The sequence below is a fragment of the Stegodyphus dumicola genome, chromosome 3 (assembly GCF_044657685.1).
Source record: "Stegodyphus dumicola isolate Sdum_Otavi_A_Nest chromosome 3, ASM4465768v1".
NCBI classification, from domain to species: Eukaryota; Metazoa; Arthropoda; class Arachnida; order Araneae; family Eresidae; genus Stegodyphus; species Stegodyphus dumicola.
Genome location: NC_140770.1, coordinates 101180089 through 101205506, shown reverse-complemented (window position 1 = coordinate 101205506; position 25418 = coordinate 101180089). Strand labels below are relative to the sequence as shown.

Here is a 25418-nt window from a genome sequence, read left to right as displayed (position 1 = left end):
CCAAACCCGGAAAATGACTACTTGGAAAATCGTCTTGGAAATATTCGCAATGGAAAATATTTAATGGTGGAAAATATTCGCATGCAATAGCTGTTTGTATTAATTTCGCTGACAGAAAAATGTGTTAATATTCCCGATACGCTAAAATCACTAGTCATCTTAAATATTCATAAAAAATTAATAATGTGTTGTACATGGATGAGATTTACCCAAAAATTCATGTAATGAATTTGAAATGTTCTGGGCGAGAGGGAATGCTGATTTATATAGTTCTGCTCTGTGCTCCTCTTTAGATGACGTTTAACGAAAGAAGCTTTCCATAAATACTATATAATCTGTAGAGACATTAGGTTTTTATTCGAAAAGAAACTGAAGAAATCCGCAGTGCCCTCACCGAAATTCGAACTCCAAGCCCTCCGAATACGCGTCGAGCGTGCTTCCAGTTACATCATGACTAATGCGGAAAGGAGGGAAAAAATACTTTATATTCTCCCGTTGGACGACTGGGGATGAGGGGACCCAAGAGCCAAATATTAGTGGTGACGAATTATCGTCCAAGAGCTTTTTTAGTTCAGGCATCACTTTAACGTTATTTATTAGAATTTCAGACGTTAAAAATTTTTTTGAAGTCAGGAAACTGACGAAATTTTCGAAGGCATCGCCGGGATTCAAACTCCGGTCGTCCCATTTTTGCGCCGAACATGTTTTCCAGTTACACCACAAAGGTATGCGTAAAGGAGGGGGAAAATACCTTATATACTTCCCCTTGTATAGGGCGACTGGGAATGAGGTGATTCAGTCGCCAAATCCTGGTTGTGACTTTTTATCTTCCGACCACCACGTTTTAAATCAGATGACTTCTGTAGAGTCATTTAGAATTTTTTTCGAAGCCAAGAAACTGAAAAAATCCGCATTGCCCTCGCTAGAATTCGAACTCCAACATAATCTCAATGCAGTTTATAGAACTAATGCTTTCAACATAACGCTAAGATACGTAGCATTGATAAATTTGACAAAACTCAAGATTCTTATAATTTTCAGAGCAATTTCTCCGCGCATGGTACTAGAGTCCTTGTTGCCGTATGGTTTGGGCGACATTTAGCCGACAACAATTTGCCGTTGGGGTCTCGATCGTTTATTGTTTTGCTGTGGGGGGTACACACTGAATATTTGGAAGTTAATAAAATAGTACAATGAAGAAACTGTATAAACTTCGGGAAAATTTCTTTTGTTAACGGTCACTTGACAGGCTATCTATCGACGATACACTGTCTAATTACCCAAAGAGTTTTCTAGTCTTCCAAAAAGACAAATTCCTATCATGAATTTTTCTCCAAATAGCATCCAAGTGACTTAAAACAATTTGTAGGTTTTTTGTAAAAGTAAAACAACATAAATCAAACTTTCCTCAAGAAATAAAAAGTTAAAACTATGTTTTAATTTTTTTATCAACGCTTGTTAAGAGTTTCTAACGAAAATGTTAAGAAATTAACGTTAAAATTTAATGTAAGATTAAAAAAAGTAACTCGAATAGTCGGGGAATACAAATTACCAGAATTCGGTGCCAACTTCGATCTTAGCTCAGAGAAAAGGTCAAACAGATGCAGATGTTTTGAAGAAGCCTTTTCAACCATATATTTAGAGAATGATTCGAAAGTGAACATGCATATTTATTATATATACCATATGGACATATATGTGCCCCCATCTTTTATAAAAATGTGCTTCATAAAAGGAATGAGAAGGAGGAATTGCCATTATTGTTCAAGTAGGTTACAGAGACTGTTCTGATTGCATTTCTTTCCGACGATAAAAAAATTTTGCTTATTTGGGTACTATTTCGACAGACGAGACCAGTTCGTTCTGCTACGTGGCTGTTTATCAATGTTCATGTTGCTTATGCATTTATAAGTTTTGAATTTGTATCGAAACTCTAGTAAAAGTGAAACAAGCAATTTGCGCGAAGCTGAGTGTGGAAGAAATGCTGAAGAGGGACATGATTTTGTTAACCTGCACCGTTACGTAAAACATTTACATCTTCAGTACTTATAAGATATGTAAATCTAACAAAATACAAAAATTGTCATGTTTTATGAATTAAATTTTCGCCTGCCGTACGAACTAACTGATTGAAAAGATCAGACAGTTAGTGAACAGTACGGTTTTGATCTTTAACTGAAGACGACAGATTTTGATGAATGTGAAAAGTTTCAAAGAAACTTCTTCAACATTTTAAGAACTTTTTTCGATTACTTTAGCAAAAGGAGAAAAAAAAGAACAAAGTTTGTGCTCTGCATCTGTTTTTATTTATATCTTTATATATAGATATAGATATAGATAGATAGATTGTTTTTCGTTTTTATCGCTTTAAGTTTCAGAAACTGACCTCGTGTCAGATAATACTGGTCTCTTATTAGCAAATAATTTCTCTAGGAATAAAATTTGATTTGATCTACAGCCAGCTGAACGGTACAGGATTTTTACTGCAAGAGAATTTAAATTTACATTCTCTTTCCTTAATGATGTTTGGCCTGCAATACACATTAATATTTATTTTTTTGAAGGGAAAGAAATACATTTTTACCTATTAGTTCAATGTGCACAGGTCAGCAATAAATCAGCAAACAAAACTGTAGAAAGATTACAGAAACAAGAATAAAAACAACTCTATTCCTATTCCTCAGATTCTCTTTTGTTAAGTCAATACAGCGGAGTTTTGTTAGTAACTACTTAACTAAAAATAACACAGAAAAGTAGTATTAAACAAACGTCTAGTTATTTTTTTTCACACAAGGCGAGATAGTCATAATTACATCTCTGTCCTGAACACAGTTGCATCTCAATGGTTATTTATTTAAAGTACAACGACCTTCTAATTCTTTCAGAGGATTAAATATTTTTAGGAGCTTTTTTTTCTTAAATTAAATCTATTTTCATAATCAAGTACATTCAGTTATCTCATCTGTGGTCCCAAATCGTAGAGTTCAGTAGCGGAAATACATAGTTCAGTACAGAGGCTGTTCGCACATTTTTAGACGATTTGGGTAAGCGGTAATAAAAAATCGTTTGCTGCAAAAGAAGTAATTGCAATTGTACTATGTTTTCAAAAATCAAAATTATCGTCTGTGGCTTGAAAGTTTGTTTTTATTCAAAATGGCGAATTTAACAAAGCAGTGGTTCGAAGGCGGCTACATTTACTCTCTTTTCGAAGAGAAATGTGCATACTTTCGTTATCCAAAAACGATGTGAGAGTCATGGTTTTGTGATATCTAAAGCGTCGATAGGTAATATCATCAACAAGAAAGGAAACAAATGTCAAATTGGAGCCTCAAGTGGGACAAAAATTCCAAACAAGTATCCAAGGAAAAAACAGACATCTTCGACTATTGCAAAGGTACGTTGTTTAATGTTAAAAGAAAATCCCCCTAGTCAAAATCATTAAAATAAAATAATCATTAAAATAATCATAAAAATTATATCAGTTGCAAAATCATTAAAATGCTCGATTTTCACTGTAAACAAAATGATAAGCGTTGATTTAAATCTTAAGAAAGCGAAAAAACGCAATGTGTATCGTCTTCTTCCAAAGCATATCGCTCAACGCTGAACACGCTGCGGAATTCTATATGAGAAACACTTATCCAAAGAAAAATGGAAAACAATTGTCACAATAGATGAAGCACGGGTGTATTTAAATGATTCTAACAAAAAAACAAAACAAAAAAAAAAAAAAAAAAAAAAAAAAAAGAGCCATTTATTATCATAAAAAGGGAGAAAAAAAATTAAGTACATGGTTCAAAGTATCGAAAGAAAGGTTTTCTAAGGGATTCATGATTGTTGCTGATTTTTCTTATAATGGCAAGTTAAAAATAAAGAGAGTGCAAAAAAATGTCAAGATTAACTCCAAATACTATCAGAAACATATTTTATCGCCAACGTTTCTGAATGAAAGACCATCGCTTTACCCACAGTGCCATCAATCTGTGAGACTCTATCAGGACAAAGCTAGCAGTCACACATCAAAATACACTGTAAATTTCCTAAACGAAATGGAACAAAAAACTGGTATCATTTGGCAAACTGAAACAAACTGATATCCCTACTAAATCTAACAATATCCCTTCACTGATATGCTTGCTAAATCTCCCGATGTGTCACCTATGGATTTTTGTGCTTTCGGACTTTTAAAAACTGCATTATGCAAACGTTGTTCCAAAACCCTAACAGGACTCTGGAAAGCTGTTCGGGAGGAATGGGATAGAATACCTCTTCTGCCACTTCAAAAGGCATTATTATTCTGGAAATTGCAGTGTCGGAAGATAGTTCAGAATAAGGGATGTCAAATAGAACATTTAAAACACAAGAATTTTATGTAATTTAGTTTTGTGAATACAATATATATCGTCTAATAATGTGTGAACAGCCTCTGTAAAAGCAGAACGGTGTCTGAATCAAGAATTTCAAGTGCATAAGTTAATAGTACCGCTAATCGTAATCATCTTTGAACAACGCTGGTAATATTTTTAATTCCTTATGTTTTACGCCCACCAGCAGACGAGCGGTAAAGTCGCTGAACACTGGTAGTTCGGTTCGAGGATCGAATCCTGCGAATGGGCTGGCTGCATGAGCGTTTTCGCGGTTTTCCCCATGTGTAACGTGTATACGAGCCAGTTTTCGTTAGAAAGTCCTCCACGAAGGCATCCCTTCCCTTAGGCAGATAGCCCTAGTGTACTTTTCCGTAATCTCAATAAACCAACCAAACCTTATGTTTTACAGTCATTAGCATCATTAAGCTTTCTTTAGGAAACGGAAGACAGAAGAAATAAAAAGGTCTAAAACAATTTAATCAGTGCTAAGGCATAAAATAAATCTAAACGTTAACCAAGATACAAGTCTTAAAATGGAAGGCATGGTTTGGTTACGTTGATTATGGCAAAGAAAGCTGGGCAAATCTGCATAAGGGAATAGATGCCTTCGTGGAGGACTTTCTAAGGAAAAATGGCTCGTGTATTCGTTACACATAGGGAAACTCCGAAAATATCCATGCAGCTAGCCCGTTCGCTTGGAATCGAGCCCAAGTCGGAACTGCCAGTGTACAATTATTTTACCGCCCGCCCGGTAGTTGGTGTACCTCAACTAAAAGAGCTAAGTCATTTCATTAAACATTACCGTTCTGGGATAGTAATAATTCATATATCTACAGAAGACTAAATTCCCAAGAAAGATTTTAATTTGATGAAATATAGAAGCAGTTTTGTTATAAATTAAACAAATGTAAATTTCATGAAATTTATTCAGATGATTTTTGAACAACAATTTGAGTTTTAAAAGTGCTCATCCGTTGACTTTGTAGCCAGGAAATTTTGATTATTACTAATTATTGCAAATTACGAGAGGATAATCTGTATTAAAAACATTTTAATAGAGAAATCTCTAAAGGGAACTTAAAAAACTTTTATGTTATTCACGGAAAGCCCAAATCGCCAATTTGCGCTGACGTCTAGAAAAAGCTTGGATTGACTTTGTAGTGTTCAGTACTCAGCCACCAGTAACGGTGCTAAACTATAATTTTTAACAGTATGAATTATATTCCGGCAGTTACAATGTTGTTGTCTTGTCCAAGTATTTCACAGAAGAATGGTTGCCAGAGCCTGAAGTAGGTTGGACTTCTACTTCCCTCCCCAGTTTTTAGGGAGAGCATCCCGTGGCGTGGTCCGAGGATCTTCTACTCCTCTCCCATACTACCAAACCACACGAGAGGACTTTAAGCTCGCCATATATTTAGAGTGTCCTATCATGCCGCATAGACACTATACATTTACACGCACCCCTGCCTTCTCCGGGATTCGACTCAGGCTCTTCGGTACAGCAGGAGGCTCTCCTAACCACTATACCGTCTAGGCGGCGGCAGTTATAATTATGTTCTAGAATTCGGGGGCAGCATGTATCTCTATTTTTTTTCCAAATATCGCACTTTCATTTACGCTGAATTGGCGCGAATTTATGAATTTTATTTTAAACATTTCTTACTGAATTTTTATAATCCTTTCAGAGTAGAACCATTTCAGAATTCTTTTTTCTAATTTTACAAAAATAGTGCATTTTGAAATGCCACAGTTTCTAGAGTAATAGGCTACTTAAGTAATTTTACTTAATTTTAATAAAATTCATACATACAATATGAAAGTTATTTAATGTCTTATTATTCTACAACCTTGATGGTTCCTTCTCCTTTGCCTTTTTAGTTCAAAGGATCTGAAGAAGCTTATTTTCTATTTTGCGTTTATTATAAATTGCGCCATTGTGGAAACTTTCTCTTGGGTCCACAATCATTGAGTAACGCACCCAAACGATTTGGTGGTTGAAGAGCCCCGGTGCTTATCCATCAGAGTCAGAATCATATGTTCTGAAATAGCGTCCCCCATCTGAGAACCTTCCTCCAAAAAGGAACCCAAGGGAGCTTTAGATCAAGACGCAAAGAATCATTCATTTGATTCTAAGGTTTATTCAGTTTTCAAACGACCGACTTAACTCTGGGTCTGTCTCTTTCATTGATTTTTCTTCCACCTTAAGCTCTTCGGATGCGAGATTTTGAGAAAAGAATCTCATTTGGATTTTAAATGAGATTGCTATTTCGACTTCTGCAGTTACAGCTGCTAAAAGTAGCTTTAGAGACTAAGATATCCTTAAAGACTTTCAGCCCTACAGTTAATCCCTTGTGCTGCTCATGAAGTCGTAATAGACGGAGAAATGAGTGTTTCGAACTGCCGGGGTTGTATTCTCTTTCTGAAATGCGATGTTTAAAATATAAAAAACGTGTTTTAATCACAATTCAAAACTTCAGAATAAGTAATAAATAAACTGTTCTATGGTTTATATTTTTAATAGTTCTGCAAATATTTTTGTTGAAGTCGTTAACAATAATAATTATTTTTGCTAATTTTTTTTAGATTTCAATTGTATACTGTATTATTTTTGTTTGATTCTTAAAGGCAAATAATTTTACATCTCAGACTTTATTAGGCCATTGTTGTCGCTGTTGTCTTGTCCATGAATTTTATGGAATAATGGTTGCCAGAGCCTCAAGGAGGTGGCACTTCTATTTCCACTCTAGTTTTGAGGAAGAGCAGTCCGAGGCGGGTCCTACCACCAATCCACACGAAAGAACTTTCGGCTAGCCATATATTTAGCGTGCCCCCATGCCGCAAAGACACTATACATTTACAAACATTCATGCCTTCTCCAGGATTCAGACTCGGGCCCTTCGGTACCGCAGTAGGCTCCCTAACAACTGTACCGTCTGGGCTGCATTAGACAAGTAAAAACGTAGAATTTAATTGAAACACATATATATATAAGCAATGCTTGTAGAAATAGTAGTATATTGTTTTACGATCGAAAATTTTCAGATTATGGATACCGATGAAAACATTTCGCGTGATACTTTTAACCAGTTTAGCTAAATTGAAGTTTTGGCTTAAACAAATTCGAAAATTATGCTTAATTACTAATTTTTCAGTCAGTTGCTTTTCGCTCAAGCCATTATTTTCTTGCTATTCACTGTTCCTATACCTTGGTGGTTGTGACTTATCTCACCTGTCTGACAGTAACATCAGAACAAGCCCACGAAATTCATCGTGGCAAAGAGAGCAAGATTCCGCCTGTCGTTGGGCCTTGAGCACCACACAGGTGGCAGTACTACTTAGAGCAATTCCGCAGCAGTTTCCATGGAGAGCACTCTGGGGAGCAGGTCCGAGTGTGTTCCACCTCTCTTACTCTACCCATCAACCTATCGAAAAAACTTTTAGTTCGCAATGCATTTAAAGGGCGCCTATACGCCGGAAAATTTCTGTACAATTAAAAATATCCATGCCTTCTCCGGGTTTCCAATCCAGCATCTCCGGTACCACATAAGTCTCCCCTAACCACTATACCGTCTGGCTAGCACTAGACTTTGGTAACGTTGGGTAAAATAAAGTAATATCAAAATCTGAAATCTTGATATTACAGTTTAGAGCTCCAACAACTTCTTTAATGTCTTGCGCGTGCTGCAAAGTTAATTTTCGATGGAAATAGTGTTTTAGGCATAGGGAAGATTAAAAAAGTTTGCATAATTTATATAAACATAAATACGAGTATTATTGTAATTTAAAGAAAAAATTAAACACTTGATAATTGATAAGATTTCTATTACTACTTAATAAGTAAGTACATGATACAATTATTTTTTGAAATAACTGGTGAATTTTTCTCGGGACAATGTCTAATAAACTAATTATATATTTCGAGGTAAAGAGTGCAAAGTTTTTCAATACCTTACATTCTTCTCTTCTTTCTTCATTTGGGTTGATCTTCATTGCAAAATCAGACAGTTTCTCTGCCTTTTTTAAATATTCGTTTAACATCATGTACGTTAAAAAGGTTCTTTACATTCTTCACGATCACTGATTTCATAGTTTGATGGTGTTCACTGATTAGTCACACTTCATAATTCACGGATTCACTGAATTATTTACTGATTCATAGTTCACTGATTTCAGAGTTTAATAGTTTGATACTGTAAGGTATTTTTCCCTCCTTTCAGCATGCCTCCTTGGTGGTGTTATTAGATGCATACTCTACGCTCGGGTAGGTCCAGGATTCTAGCTCCAGCGAGGGCACTGCACATTTTTCTTGCCGCCAGGATAAAAACATCCTAATGACTTTAGTAGTGCCCGAACTAAATAGTGGTGGACGATAATTCATCAATACCAAGTTTTGGCAGTTGGGTCCCCTTTTCAGAGTAGCCCTTTAAAAAGGGAAGTATATAAGGCATCTTCTTCCTCTTTTCTGCCAGCATTCTGCAAGCTGAAGCACACTTGAAGCATATTCGAGAAGTCCAGGGTTCGAGTCCCAGCGGTGGCACTGCACATTTTCACGTCTCCAGTATAAAAATCCCTAATAGCTCTACAATACGATTAACTAATGTTTCATCTCCCATTTGACAGTCGTCATTCTGAAGTAATTCTTTGATTTCTCCTCCTATATCTGAAAATCCTTCGCCACCTATTGCTTTCCCAATTTGGGCAATTTCCTTGGTTTCAATTTCAATCGATAGAAATCCTTCAAATTATTGATAATATCTGGCCAGAGCTGATGTCAGCGGGTATTCATTTTTGAAGAATTTACGTCTTCTCTCTCAAGTCTTAACGCTGAATTGCTTCCGAAATCCCATTAGTGTGACTCGCTTTCCTTTGTCTAATGCTTTATTTGCAGAGATGTAAGCATACCCGATATGATAGGCTTTGAATGATTTTATGATTCCCTGATCCATTAATTGGATCAAGGAGTTGGTGTTCGGTAGAAGGAATAAAACTTGTGCATTTGGATGCAATGTTTTGAGAGTTTCATCTCCATTCCTTGAGTATGTGCTTTAAGTAATGTTTGACTACTTTAATGAATAAATTTTCAAACTAGTCATTAAAGAGGACCATCGCAATGCGTCCGCTGCTCTGTGGTGTAGCGTGTATAATTGAAATTCTCGCGTTGAGCAAATTAAATGGAGACAATTAAGGTAATGCGTATACGCAAAATCACGTTCTGCAAGGAATTACTGTATAAGTAAAGAAAGTGCTATCAAAGTGATTAAGTGACTAAGTTAGAAAGAAAGTGCAATCTGCTCATGATTTCACTTTAACAATTGAAACAGTTTTAACTAAGTTTTCAATATTAGATCTAATAGTGTAGTGTATGAATAAGTTCCCTATAAATTTAACATGCAGACTATCGATTTTTTTATTTATGGTGAACTGCTGAAAACGAACCATACAAAACTCGAAAACATTGCTTTGCTATTATTTTATCGTAAATTTAGGTGGAAAATTGCGCATATTTACTAAAGGATTTAATTATTTGGAACGCTTTATTATACTATAAGGTTTTAGCTATAATGGGAATATATCAAAAGATAGCTTTTACGCTTACAGAACTTCCGTAGTCATAATGCTGAAGCTGATATCAAATTCTCCATATTATTATGAGAAATATTCAGATGGGAATATATGTTTTGTATCAATACTGAAAGAAATGAAAGCTCTCTTTTCCGAACCCCTTATTTAAAGGTAAAAATTATAAACATTTTGCATGCAGTTTTATAAAATTTATTATGAGTTTATTTTCTTATATTCTTTTGAAAGTGAAGTGCTTTAATCATTTGTAGTCCCCTTTTATTACACTGTTTAAAGAGCCGTAAATCTTTCATAAACTAAGGATAGCATTATTTTAATATTCTTGAAAATAAAGGTATTATTTTATCTGTTTAGACACTAGCACATATTAAATGAATTTATGTTGAGAGTAATATTCAGTAAATCAAAATTTCAAATTTAAGTTTTAATGTGAAATTTATATATTTAAAAATAACTTACATTCCATTTTTATTTTTCAGGAGGAGTGAAAACAACTTTTAAATGTCCAGCTGCATCTACATTTGACTGGAGAACCAAATCTTGTCGCTCGTCAAACAGTCTATCTTGTGACGTTTTATCATGCAAAGATAAGGAAGACGGAATTTATGTTGATTCAACTAGCTATTGCAAACGCTATTTCGAATGCCGCTCTGGAAATATTTCAGAATTTATGTGCCCAGAGGGTACTATATACAATGCAAGACACCACAGATGTTCGAAAAGCTCTGTTACCAGATGCCACGGCTCTGAATCTGCTCAGTGTTCTGGTATACCCGATGGATATTATCCTGATTTTGCAGCTGACTGTAAAGTTTTTGGTTTGTGCATGAATGGAGGTTTGAAAACATTTAACTGCCCTGCGAATACATTATTTGATTCTAAAACGCTTACCTGTGAACCTGACGCTTATTGTCCTAAACCAAATATAAGTAAATGTACGGGAAAGGCAAATGGAATTCATCCGGATTATAATTCTGGGTGCAGAGATTTTTTCTTATGCTTAGACGGATTGCTGACACATCAAGGATCTTGTCCTCAGGGTAAACTTCTCAATCCAAGTAATGGCAACTGCCAGCCATCTTCTTTAGTCGTGTGTTCTTCTATAGTAGATACAGACTGTGATGGAATGCCAGATGGGATTTATCCCAATTATGACACTGGTTGTTCAGCTTACTACATTTGCTTAAATCAAAAGAGAGTATCAATATCTTATTGTCCAGGTACAGAATTGTACGATGTGGCCACAGGAAGATGTCTTCCCTCTAGTTACGTTTTATGCCGTGATCATTCTTCTGTGGCATCACCACCCAGATTATTTGATTCATATAACTGCGACAACCGTCTGGGAATATTTCCTGAATTTTCCAGCGATTGCCGGAGATATGCAATTTGCGCTTACGGTCAAACAAAATACTATGAATGTTCAGAAGGCCTGTGGTTTGATCCAGAAAGTAATTCTTGCCAAAGTAATAAAAATAAGTGCAAGACTCCATTTGCCGTTGCAACATTTCAATGTCTTCCAGGGGATGACGGAATATACATAGGTTCTAACTGTTCTGAGTGGCATGAATGCAGAAATGGCGTAGGATTTACCAACATATGTCCTCCAGGAATGCAGTATCATATAGGTTACAGTAAATGTATTGAAAGCGCTGATATATGCAACACAAATTACACTGTTCAACGAAGAATGTTTCGTTCTCCAGCTGTTCGTGTTTCAGAAGTGAAAGATTCTGACTATAATTGCATTTCAGTGTCAAATGGAATTTATCCTGATGCTTTATCTTGCCGCAAATTTCATTTTTGCGTTGATGAAAAAAGCACATCTTTTTATTGTCCGTCTAATTTTACATTTGATGCTGAAGAACAACAATGTATTTCAGCTCATGATGGTAACATGTGTGAAAAATTTCGTTCCAAGCGTTTGGAGACCATCAATGTAGTTTTCAGCTGCGAACATCTTGATGATGGTATGTATGCTGATTTCACTGCTGACTGCAGACGATATTTTGTGTGTGAAAATGGAAACGCAATTCCGGTTTATTGTCCAGAAAGACAGAAATTTAATTCCATGAAAATGATATGCGACCGAGAAGATGCCGTGCATTGCATGCCATCTGGACACATTTCGACCGCTTCACCGCAGAAAAAGCAATTTAGACAGCACGATGACACATATCATGTCTACAGGCCTGAAGAACTTTACACTGAAACTTACAGCTACGTTCCAGTAAGAAATCAGCAGGTAACTAAACCATCTGATTTCAAACATAGATGGAATGATTACGAAAATCCCTATTTAGAAGAAGTTCCAAAATCTACAGATAATCAAGATATAATACATAATTCAAGAGTTCCAAATACAATCCATAATGAATCTACAAATAAACGGCCGTATTCTTCAAAGCATCACAGTTCTAAAGCCGTCATTTCAACTACGATATCCTATGATGAAGCACCAGACCAGGCTTTCACATCTGTGGACGACCGCTCTGTAAAACTGCACCAAGTAAGAATGCAGAGTCGAGATTTTGATGCAGCTTGCAGGAAAGGAGATACGGGATTTTTTCCAGATTATGAAAGTGGATGCAAAAAATTTCATATTTGTTTCAGAGCAATACGAAAAACATACAGCTGTCCAAGCGTTCTGCTTTTTAATCCGGAAACTAAAAACTGTGACTTACCAGAAAATGTTGTTTGTGTAAGGCCTGAGCCTGTGCTTGAGACTACATTTGATTGCGATGGAAAAGTAAATTATTTTATGCCCGATTATGGCAGTGGGTGCAAGAGTTACATTGGATGCATAAACAACTTACCGTACAGATTTATTTGTCCTAAAGGGAAGATATTTAGTTCAGTTACATCGATTTGCGAGTCTGAAACACCTTATCAGTGCGAATACCCGGAGGAATATAATTCTACAAAATATGGTTCATATGATGAAAATGCTGATAAAGGGCCATCATTGAGACATGTTCATGGAATACCCGGACGCTTCTATTTCGTTTGTACCGACAAACCTGACGGATTTTATCCAGATTACACTCGTCATTGCCATGTCTTCTATAGGTGTGTTAGAGGCAAAAAGTTCTCTCACTACTGCAAGCAAGGTTTACTTTTCAATCCCGAATCTGGCATTTGTGATTTCGAAGAAAATGTGGCTTGTTCTGCAGTTAACAGGACTATATCGAACTAGGTATCTTGATCACATAACCGTTCAGAAGCATGAACAGTAAAAACTATTAATCTGCTGAATGATTTTTTGTTAGATCAAGAAAGGAACTTAAGAGAAAATTGTCTTAAAGCTTTATGAAGTTACTTTAGTAGTTACCATGTAATGATATTTTCAAACTATGGCAGTTATATTTTTATCACCCTGTGACATTCTCATGATAATAATTATAATATACTCTCACTTCAAAATGCACTTTGTACATTGATAATCGTAATGATAACCGCGGGTCGGTAAAATATTTAACCTTTTGTATGTAACTATGTCCAAGAAAGCAATATTGGATGTAAATATGTATTTGATGTACCGCTGGTCGGCTGAGTACTTATATATAGCACATTTAAATGTTATATAAATATACATGTATATTATTTTGTAATATTTTTAATAATTTCACAACTTTATCTGAGAACAAGAAAACCCATTAGCTAATCTAACGAATTTTTCACAATAATCTATAGGTACACTGAACAGAAAACTTTCAAAGTAATCAGTGAACAAACATATTGCAAAATTTACGAGTACTTTTTATTTTATTAGTTTCATATACCTAATGTAGAAGGGTATTTTTTTGTTATACAAAAATGTCTGGGGCTTCACGGTTTTATTAACAAGAACAACTAAAACATAAATGAAATACATCATTCATAAAGAAGAACAAATCAAAAGTCCCGGATGGACTTGTTTTTAAAATTTTCATCTATTATACAAATTTTGTAATTTTCTTATTAATTGTAAATTTTAATTACCATATATAAGTTAATTGCCAATTATATGGTCGGCACCAAAACATTTCATTATGAAAACCAATGAAGCTTTAGACTTCGTTGGTTTAAATAAATCAAACAAGAAAACACAGAATAAATGAAGCGTTGAATAAGAAAATAAACTTACAAAGCTAAGAAATTTAAGTATGATTTTAGGCAACGTATCGACATCTGTTAAAGATAATGATTTTAAAATTTATTCGTTTTACAAACTAGGTTCTTTTCTTGTGCTCAGATGATGGCAATAATTTTGCAAATCTGTATAATATACGTACCTTGATGAAATTTAATCTTCAAGCGCAATAATTAAGATGTGTCCTTAATAGATCGCCAAGAAAGATTAAACATAAAGTGAGGAAATTCAATTACATGACTGAGAACTGAGATGTGATTTTAGAATGCTTGCTTACACATATTTTTTTAATTAATCATTGAAAACGATATGGAAATTCTTTTGCTTAAACGATGCTTTTGTCACTGGAGTATATATATATTTCATAGGTTCTTTCGGGAACAGATACAAGAAAATTCACGGAGCTATAAAATACATGCAAAAGAAATCTGCTTCAAAAGAACGTAAGGCAATAGGATAGGAGGAAAATCTCCATGCCATCAGAAGAAAGTCTGCTCCCTGACCAATCTCCCATATTGCATGTGTCTATACTGCGTGATGTAAAGCTAGATTCCCATAAAGTGTGTCAATCAGATATGCTCGATAACCATTTGCAGTATCTCCTCTAGTAGTCACATGTTTCTCAAAGATATGCAGTCCTATATACATGTGCGAAATTTAATAAACAATTTCTTGGGTGTAAAAACGAAAGAAACATCCTACATTCAATAATGTCCTTGGCTTCTACTATGATTTCTGAAATGTAATGCAGCTCTAAATGTTATAATTTACTACTCAGTTAAAATATTTCCTTCCAATTTAACGTTTTTAAACAATACCATTTGCAAGAAAGAACTAGTCTAAAATGAATTCTAATAATAAAAATTTAAAAAAAAAATTGTTTTTTGTTGAAAATTTGTTTTATTATCTTTCATGTAAAAAATTTAATTTACATTGTTTTTTCATACTCAAATATAAAACTTCTCTCCTTCCTTAACAGTTTTTGCAATTTTTTAAAGTTTGAGAATGAAAATTATTGTCTCTATTTATTTTACTGGGAGTAAACACATTATTATATTAAATAATTTCCTTATTAGCTATAAAAAAGTAGTTTAAATTGGCTAAATAATGTATGCAAACTGATATTCGTAGTAACACAAAAAAAGAATAATTTGAAATCTTTTACAATTTCAGCATTTATAATACTACTTACATGGAATACTTATTAACTATTTAAAAGCGAAATAAGCAAACATAAAGATACCATATTATATAATTTAGTAAAGTAGAAAATATGTTTACGCATTAATTGAACAAATGAAAGCGAACTACATCTGTAAGCTACTGTAATCGTCTTCGAAAACAACCCGTGTTCTTATAGGCTCCATTCAGATGATGGTATAAAAGTCATAGAAGCACAGTTATAAGGCATAAAATGCGGGAGTTCCGTTCATACCTGCGAGACACCCAATTAGAGAAGCTACATTTAAGCATACGTGGATGTGTCTACAGCTTTCCCACTCAATAGGTTTAGCGCGTTCGCTCTGATTGGTCGAACTTTATACCAAGTCGGGATAAGATTGAATACTTCGAAATTTATGCCAAAACCACAGAACTAGTTTTTGTGATGCAACAAGGTCTGGTTACCCATCAATGGACGGATGCGAGGGCATAAGGATTCCACCACAACCTCTCGAGAGGACGTTCGGCTCGCCGCATATTTAGAGTGCCCCATGCCGAACGGACTCTAAACATTTACAAGCATTCAAGTCTTCTCCGGAAATCGAACCCAACGGTACGATGCGCTAAATCGCCTTATCTTATGACACATCGCGATAGTTTTTGTCCTATTATAGTAGTTCACTATTGTTTGTAATTATTCAGTGCAGTTATGAAGTAAAAGATTATCGTATTCGGATCAGCGATGAATATAATGTTCTTAGCATCCTCTATGTGACTAACTTTTAAGCGGTTATGTTCTTATTCGGAGTTTAGTATGTTTCCACATGTATGTTGTTTTTATAAAGTAAAAGATCAACTTTTTTTATGCAAATTCCTCAATCTCCAATTAACAATTTCATTAAATTTATCTTATATTACATTTGAGATGATTTCTTCACTAATGTTACCCGCTAGATGAATGAAATCATTTCCCCATTAAAGAGAATAATCAATCAGGTATTCATTGCAAGAAATGTGTTTTCACTCACGTACGTTGACTTATTACCTCTCTTATTGAAATCATGTTAACAACGTTTATCCGTATTTCACAGAAAAGCATCATTTTCTAATATTCTGAAATGATGAAAATACGCGAAAAGACTTCAGAAAGGGCAAACAATTCGTTCCTTAATTTTTGCACCACCTCAGTAATCATTCCTTCCTTTTATCTTCTTTTTTTTTTTTTTTTTTTTTACTTTTAACTTTGATAGTAAACAACTATATTCAAACATGGGGCCAAAAATGCAACGGAAGCATATTAAAAGTTTATATTACAGCTGATTCTTAAATTATAGCTTGCTTAAGTACTTATAAGCTCATCATTAATCGGAAACGTGTCTAACACTTCTAATCCGGTAGAAAACTAGTTTTTATTCACAGAACTTACATTAACTGACAGCCTGGCAAAATCACTTAACACAAAATGCATATAATAATATCTTTTATCTCAAATGGCATTTAATTTATTCAAATCTCAAATGGAAATAAAATGAACAGAAAAAAATCTAAAAGCTTTCAGATTTTACATTACACTTAAAGGGGAGTTTTTTAACGTTTCGTGTGTTGCCTTTATTTATTAAATATCATGGTCTTTGCAGTTAAACCACATAAAATTCAATTCAACAGCAATATCACGAAATATTTCAATACTGCATATCTTTAGAATTTCAGATAGACTCGTACGCTGGAGATAAAAATGCTTTTTTCCGTAGAGTGTGGCCATTACTTTCTTTGAAATCGTTGAGTCCGTTAACCAAAAATTCGTTAAAGTTTTTAAATGTGAAATAGATAATAGAACAAATTCGTCATTCAAAATTCGGACTTCTAGGTGACATGTTTGGGTGGAGGATAACTTATTCAAAATTTGATGGCTCTACGTACCTTTTGTTCCACAATGCTAGAAACATACATACATTCATGCACAATCTCCTTTATTTAATTCCTTTTAAAATAATGCAGGGCAATAATATTTTGTGGCAACAATTTGAAAAGTGATTCAGCTTTTTACAGTGACTTAACTCAAAATTCCGTTTCGAGACAAACAGCCCTTCTGAACTAATGCTTCTTTGGACTAATAAATCAATAAATATAAAAATAACTCTCCTTAGGTCTAAATATTCGGAAGCATTCAGATTTTAAATTACGCCCAAAGGGGCGTTCTTTTCATTTAAACATACATACACATTTCGAGAGCACTTGGACAAATCTCCCTTTGGGCTAAACATATTTAAAAACTGCCTAGCTTTCCAATTTCGGATAGACAGTCTCACGTGCTGGTGATAAAAATATTTTATTCCGTGCAGCGTTTTGCCACTGCTCGATTTGAAATCCTTGACTTTCTTATTCAAAAATTCGGTAAACTTTAAAAATATTAAATAGATTAATAAAACAAACTCAAAATTCGAGTCTTTAGGTGCCAATATTCTGGTGGAGGACTACGTTAGTCAAAATTTGATGGCTTTAGATATCGTTGTATATTCATAGTGCGAGAAATATACATACATTCATTCATATTCTTTATTATTTGATTTCTTTAAATATAATAGAGGGCGATAATATTTGGTGGTAGCAATCTAAAAAGTGATACTTCCGTTTATAGTGATTCGACGCAAAATGTCTTTTGGAGACTAATAGCCGTTAATGTATTCCACAATTTGTAATGTACATCTTTACATCTGTACCTGATTATTATAGCACATCCTTAATATAACTGTATGCCTAACATGTACCATAATAGCGAAAAGTGTTTCGCTTAGTTACAGCAGTCCTCACCATGCATCTTCTTTCCATGCTCTGGCCCTTATTTCAATGTTTCTCGTTTCGTGGCCAATCCCCGGAGGACACAGAACTAAGCTCATTTATATTTATTCATATATTTATTTTTTCCATCGACGGAATCCAACAGGCTGAAAAGCACCTAACCCAGTGGGCCAGCTGTTCCGTCGATGGCAAAAAAAATAGAAAAAGGTCTGGGGTAACCGCCCCTTTGGGCTAAAAACACTATTTTGTTTCCACGGCGCATGTATATGCAAGCAAGATGAGATTGAATTGATTTAATTTTGGCCCAATGCATGAAATTCGCAGGCAAGTGCACTCGGTATCATTCTGATAAAATTCTTACACGTATTATATCATATTGCTAGTTCAGAATTCCCTCACGTATCATATCATATTACATACTGCTAATTTTGAATTTCCTTCGCGTATCATATATTACACATTGCTAATTCAGAATTTTTGAACACAGTGTAAGAAGTCAAAGACCATTCAGCCAGTCAAAATTCAAAACTGATAGTATATTTTCTTCCGAATTCTCTAAGACCATGGTAATGTCTAAAATCATTTTGTTGAACCAAATTAAGTAGAACTGCCTTCACTTAACGTTGAAACAAATGCATAAAACGTTTTAAGTATTATTAAAGTAATGTAGATATACTATCGTATTATACACGATTTATCCAAGAAAATTTACCTGAGAGTAGCACGCAAATTAAAAAATAATGAATATACAATTTAAAATCACATAAAAACCATCGGATCTAAATTATTACATCTTTTCAGTATACCATAAATAAAATAATTCTTCCATAAAACCTTATTTTTTTCATCAATTACAAAGACTGCTTTTATTTCCAACACATTTTTTGAAGAAATTTCTTTTCAGTTGTTTGCTGCCATATATCAAGAAGACAAATAAACCGTACTTTCTTGAATCTTTCTCCATTTATATTTCATAATATAAGAGCAATATCTATAAAATAAATGTAAGAGGAAACGGTAGCTCTGAAAGGCAGTGAAACACTATGTAATCTAAAATGATACATAGTGATACATAACTTTATTGTGCCATTTAAATTACTATTTTGAAATTCATTTCATTGTGTTTCTTTTTTGGCTATTATGTCTTATATATATATATATATGTATTTGTGTGTGTGTGTGTGTGTGTAGCGTAACTTTTATTTAAATGCAAATATGTTTCAAGAAAACTACAAAACATAATAAAGATATTCAGTATGAGAAGATATATAAATCCCAAATAAAACTGAAGAATAACTCTATGAAATTCTTATTTTTATTTCATTGTTTCTCTACAAATATATGATGTAAAAACGTTTTTTTATTACCTTTTGATAAAATATATTATGAATTGCTTAGTCGTGTGAATTTATATATAAAGCTGACAAAATATTTTGTGTAAATATATTTATTATAAATGTAAATAAAAATGTACCTCGACACTAAATCTAAAAATTCAATTGTTTATTACATGTCTAATAGAGCTTAATTTCTTCTGAAATTCATTATAAATAGAAAAGAATTTTCAATTTAGTTTAAAAAATATTGGCAGGGCATAAATCTTTTAAAATCTCAAGCACTGACATTATTAAATATGACTGACTCCACGTGAATTTCCAAACATTTTTATAGTGATTAAATGGTCACAGAGATATAAATTAGATAATTATTTACAATTAAAGAAAATCTATATTTTTGGTAAAGAACTGAAATTATGATGATGTAAAACAACGTAATACATATTAATTTAGAAGTCAAACAACAGAAATTGGCGCTTATTTGAAAATTTTCACATTTATTTCCTTACAAATACCTGTGCCCATCCTACGCGACGATTTGAAGAGACATCTTCCATAGACATAACATTTCGTTTATGAGACTTCAGAGACGCAATACATTCTGTTAGTGTGTTCCAGGGTCAAACAGAGCCTGTAAGTTTAGCTACATTTTCTAGTGGTTGTTTCTGAAAGTGATGATAGTAGAATAGTGAAAGTTTGGGATTTAAAGAACATGCGTTCAATCTCAAAGAATTCACCGTTTAAGATGACTATGCGTTCACCTCAAAGAATTCACCGTTTAAGATGACTATGCGTTCACCTCAAAGAAATGCTTTCAGAATATGCGTTCACCTAATTTTACTACAATAAGATTAGGTTCTCCCGTCAACAGGTTAGCAGTTTCAAATCAACATGCCATAGCAATTCCATATGATAACAGATGTGTACGTCTGTTTTATCTGAATGGTATTCATCGTGCAAGGCTACCTCGAAGTAACAGACAGAGTCATCGAAGAAGGGTATGTTCGGCAGCATGGTTAGATGATGCACATTCAAAACCATGCAACTTACTCACCTGTGCATTTGATAGACTTGTACGTGGTTGGCGTGTTACATTTCCTAATAAAGATGATACAAAACTCAATACAGTAAAACCCAATGAAATTCATGTATTTTTTGTATTTTGTCAAATGTATTGGTCATTTTTGCTATAACAAAATCTGTGAAAATTTGCAAATATAACACTGACATTTGTTGTTTAACTTCTAAATTTATATGTGTTCAGCGTGTTATTTTAACTTAAATTATAGGAGCCCCAAGCAGGGTTATTTTTTTTTTTTTTTTGCCCTCGTTTGTGGTGATACGGGGCCCCTTCTTTTGAGCTATGGGGGCACTCGTGTCCAGGTGGGCTGAAAGGAGCCTCCAATTCTTACAATTCTTACTCGGAGCAGTACCAGTGTGGCGGAGCATAACGCAGCTGTTCAGCATCCTCTCTCCACGGTATCTCCAGACTCGAATCCGACCATCGCACCATTGGCGGCGGAGACGTATGTGGTTCTGCGTAAAGGGTAGACGAAGTAATGGACGTCTTGCGGACAGACCACTCTCTCTGCTGTAAACTGCGTCAAATAGTACGGGCAGACACTGGATCATGCGTTACAGACTGAATGTGCTATGCTGCGGTTCGTGATGTGACTGAGCGATCCGTCACTGCCATGCGCACAGTGTTCCTGTCATCCCGTGAAGTGGTGCACTGAGGTGGATGTGATCGATCACGTCGGTCCGTCGTACCCTCGTGCATCCAACGGTCACATACAGTTGTTTGGTTTCGTCCAAAACGACTACTGATTTCCCTGAAAGATAATCCACACTCTCGGTAGGCCACTATAGTTCCTCTATCGAACTCGGATACTTGATCAAACGATGATCGCTGTTTAGTACGAGGCATAATTGATCGCTTTTTTGAAAAAAAAAAAAAAAAAAAACACAAGAAAAACATACTTGCCGAACTTGAAATCGTCGAAAACTCCAAGCCTTAAGTAGCGCTTTGAAGTGGAGCCACAGGAGCGCGTGTTGTGCGTCTGCGCTGAAATTCTAATCATTTGCATATATCACATCCGCTAATGCATGTTTTAAATTTCATGTTATTTGCACGCTTCCTTCAGGGTGTTGCATTTATGGTGGCCAGCAGTGTATATAATTGCAAGAGGTCTTGATATATTAAGAGTATGACGTAAAATATGTTAAAGGTCATAAAATGCGAAATGGAATCGTGTTAAGTGTTATTCCCAAATTTCAGTCTTTTCTTACTAGAATGAGACTATATGCATCGAAGATTTAGTTAAAAATGTTTATATCAATTAATATTTTAATCAAAATTTATAAATTACAGTCGCTTTGTAAGGATTTAGATTTTAGAACATATGCAAATAAAATGAGCTCAATATTATTAATTTGAATTTTTAGCAATTCTTTATCATTACATTTATAAAACAATTCATTAATAGGAAACGCTAGAGGCTCTTTCACGATGAGGACAGACAACAGGAAAAAAGATTTTTCCTTTTGACCTTATAAGATCAGTCGAACACGTCCACGTCACACACATTTTCTTCGGTTCGCTTTTTCTAATATAATATTTTAGGGTAAGACGTTTCCTTCCATAAAATTGGTTGATTCAATAAGTAAATGAAATACTAATTCAGAAGTCAAACAACAAAAATCAGCGTTATATTTTCAAATTTTTATAGGACTAGTTTTGATGGTTTTACCGAACCACTATCCTCAGCTGCGGAAGCGCAAATGAACGAGATAGGATATAATGATCAGATAAGATAAGAACGCCTGGACAGAAAATAAGCAAGTGGTGCTATCTGTTGATGAAATCAGAACTAAAACATAATTTCTTTAAAGGCCGAAGGCAAAGATGGATTGGAATTAGGATCGTTAACTAGAACAGAAAGATTTTTTTTAATTCGAAATGCCTCTAGAAAATCTAGTGCTCCAATGGAAGATGTTTTTCGAATAATTTTGACAGCAGAAAAATTGAAAGTGTGATTTTCGGACCAACAATGTTGGGCAACAGAAGACTTCTGTGTTTGCTTTTTCCTAACATATGCCTCATGTTCCTTGACGCGAAATTTTAAGGCTCTCTTAGTTTGGCCAATGTAAATTAAACCACACCGGCAAGGAATCCTGTAAATAACTCAGGAATTCATATCCGGAATGGTGTCCTTGAGTATGGAAGTCGGAATTTTATTGATGGGAGAATAAACGACCCGAAAGTTAAATTGTGCAACGTTATAGCTAATTGATGGAAAGAAGGGAATGACAATAGAATTTTTATAATTTCCTAAAACAAGAGTGCGCCTTTCAGTGTGTTGAGATGAGAATGTTTTAACTGCTTGGTTAATAATGTTGGGTGAAAAGCCCCTGTCAATAGCTATTGCTTTTAAATAATTTAGTTCTTCATCAAGGGATAGTTTGGAGGAGCAAGCTTGAAGAGCACGGAAAACATAGGAATAAAATGAAGCTAACTTTTGTTTAGTCGGATGACATGATTTAAAGTGTGGTGGAAGGCAAATCGATGAAAGTTTACTGTAAAGCGTAGTACTGAAGCTGAATGTGTTACGTGTTCCCAGAATGTCGAGAAACGGAAGAGAATTGCAAGTCTCAAGTTTAAAAGTGAACTGAATAGCAGGATCAATAGAATTCATTCTTGAAAGAACTTTATTTAAATCATTTTTATCACCTTCAAAGAGGGTAAATGTATCGTCTACGTAGCGGAACTATACCGGGAATTTTAAAGTATCAAACAATTTTGATTCGCAATAATGCATGTAGATAGCAGCCAGGATGGGACTGAGGGAGCTCTTTGAAAATAAAACGTTAATTTATTAATTAAGGTGTGTAATTTAAATTATCAATTTGATGTTTCAAAATCTTTTCTTAATTTACAAATATATATATATATATATATATATATATATATGTATATGTAATGATATTTTTAAATCAATTGATTGAATTAAATTCTATTAATATTGCTTAATAATGTGTTGGCGATTCTCTACCTAAATTGCATCCCTGTTCCTAAATTTTGGCGAAATCCTTTCTTTAGTATAAAATATATTAACCTGTTGGCGCCCGCCAAATCGCCAAACTCATAAATCTGTCATATTACATAAAGTACTTAAGAACACTCCTGATGAGAAGATAGCGTCACCTCGTGATTTCAATTAATATCGCTGATTGGAGGAGCTTCGTGACGTACACATATGTATAAGTAGGGCTTCCGCTCAAGGTACGAGGAGAACGCTTACGAGATGGATGCTAAAATAAACCTACCACTTTATATTCCAAAATTTGTCTCATTCCTGTTGCCCCGGCTGCACAAAACAAATAATGTATGAGAAATTACATTTCAGAAAGCCGGTAGGATTCCACCTTCAAAGGGATTATCTAAAAAAGAAAATACCCCAAGGATTATACGGATAAAATGTTACGCACTTTAGATGAATTTGCCGCTGTGCGACTTCTATGTTTCTACATTTTTCTGTAGGCGTTCTTGCTTCAAGAGAATCATCCTTCTGTTACCTGTATTCTGGTATTCTGCAGATTATTTTACGTCCAGAGAAGCACCCTTCTGCCCCTGTGATGTGCGATCTGTGTTTCCAACGAAAGTTCGTCGTTCATCAAATGTGCTCTTACCGTTGACCTACTTTTGAGGATGGAAATCTTTCCCTACGTGTACGGCGTTCTGTGTTGCTCTCGAGAGCTTTGTGCTTGTGTGGTGATTGATCGTGTTTTGCAAAAATCTAATCAAGAGTGCACAAAAATATGTATTTTCGTGTCGATTTCATCACTCGTATTCTCGTCACAATAAGTCAAACAGAAGCAATTAGTAAAAAGATTGGCGATGCAAATGATATTATTACTATTGAATTATAATTACTGATTTAATAATAGTGTTTTTATTTTGAAAATTTTAAAAAGTATTATTTTGGTATAAATGTGTTTTAAATTTTGTATTGGTATTTAAAGGATGTATTTTGGTTTTAATATTGTTTTGGGAAAATTTAAAGAGTATTATTTTTGAGTTAGTTTTATTTATGAAAGTATTATTAGTTTTATTTATGAAAGTATTATTAAGAGAATAATGGCTAATGAAAACATCTCTGATCCTGATGATTCATTAAGGGCAGCTAGCGCTGAACCTGAAACAAGTATAATTCCCTTTGACGCGCAGAATGACATGGATATAAATTCATGGCTTGAGTACTTTAACAAAACTCATTTAGATAAAGATGAAACGTGGAAGCTTAATAATGTAGCTCGATATCTAAAAGGTAATGCACTTAGCGTATATGTCAAAAACTGCCATAAAATTACTAAATATGTGGAATTAGTCCAAATTTTAAAGGAAAATTTTTTCGACCCCACTTTAACTACGTTTGGTGATTTTGCCAATTACAAGTACAATCATAAAGAGGACATAACGCAATATTTTCGCAAAAAATTAGATATTGGTAAAAAATTAAATCTAACTCATGAAATGATCTTGGAGGGTCTGACGGATGGCCTTCCTACAGAATTAAAATCCTTAATGACGATCAACGCACCCTCTGACCCCATCTCTTGGCTTACTCATGTCCATAAGCTTATTAAGATTAGCGAAAATCAACAAATCAAAAGTGCACCTCCCAGATTTGTTACTTCGATTGGGAACAGTCCAACAGATAACAATCGATTTAATAGAAGTAGAATTTCAGCTACTGTGAGACAAGATTCTCCTAGACCAAACAATTTCCAACGTTTTCAGAGACCAAGTAATTTTTATAATCGGTTCAGTGGTCCAAGATTTACAAGCCATCGTAATTATAATTCTCAAAATAGATTGCCATTGCCACCCAGTCCCTGTAGACTTTGCACCCGGAACGGAATCCCAAATGCTTTTCACTGGTTTCAGGTTTGTCCTTTTAGAGGGGAGAGATCTGATACATCTAATGTTACGCCCCTTGTAATAGAACCAACCCCAGAAACCCCTCACAGTAGTTGACTATT

The 25418-nt window shown here is 34.4% G+C and overlaps 1 protein-coding gene across 2 annotated transcripts in view; it reads left to right on the top strand.

The window, feature by feature from the left end:
• The window catches only part of LOC118183164 (uncharacterized), a 224488-nt gene extending 204955 nt beyond the window's left edge, over window positions 1–19533 (top strand). For both annotated transcript variants that reach the window (XM_035352605.2, XM_035352607.2), the window contains exon 4: window positions 10427–19533. In XM_035352605.2, coding sequence (XP_035208496.1) covers window positions 10427–13143 — 2717 coding nt within the window. In that variant the 3' untranslated portion in view covers window positions 13144–19533. The remainder of the gene's footprint in view (window positions 1–10426) is intronic.
• Window positions 19534–25418: the final 5885 nt, after the last annotated feature.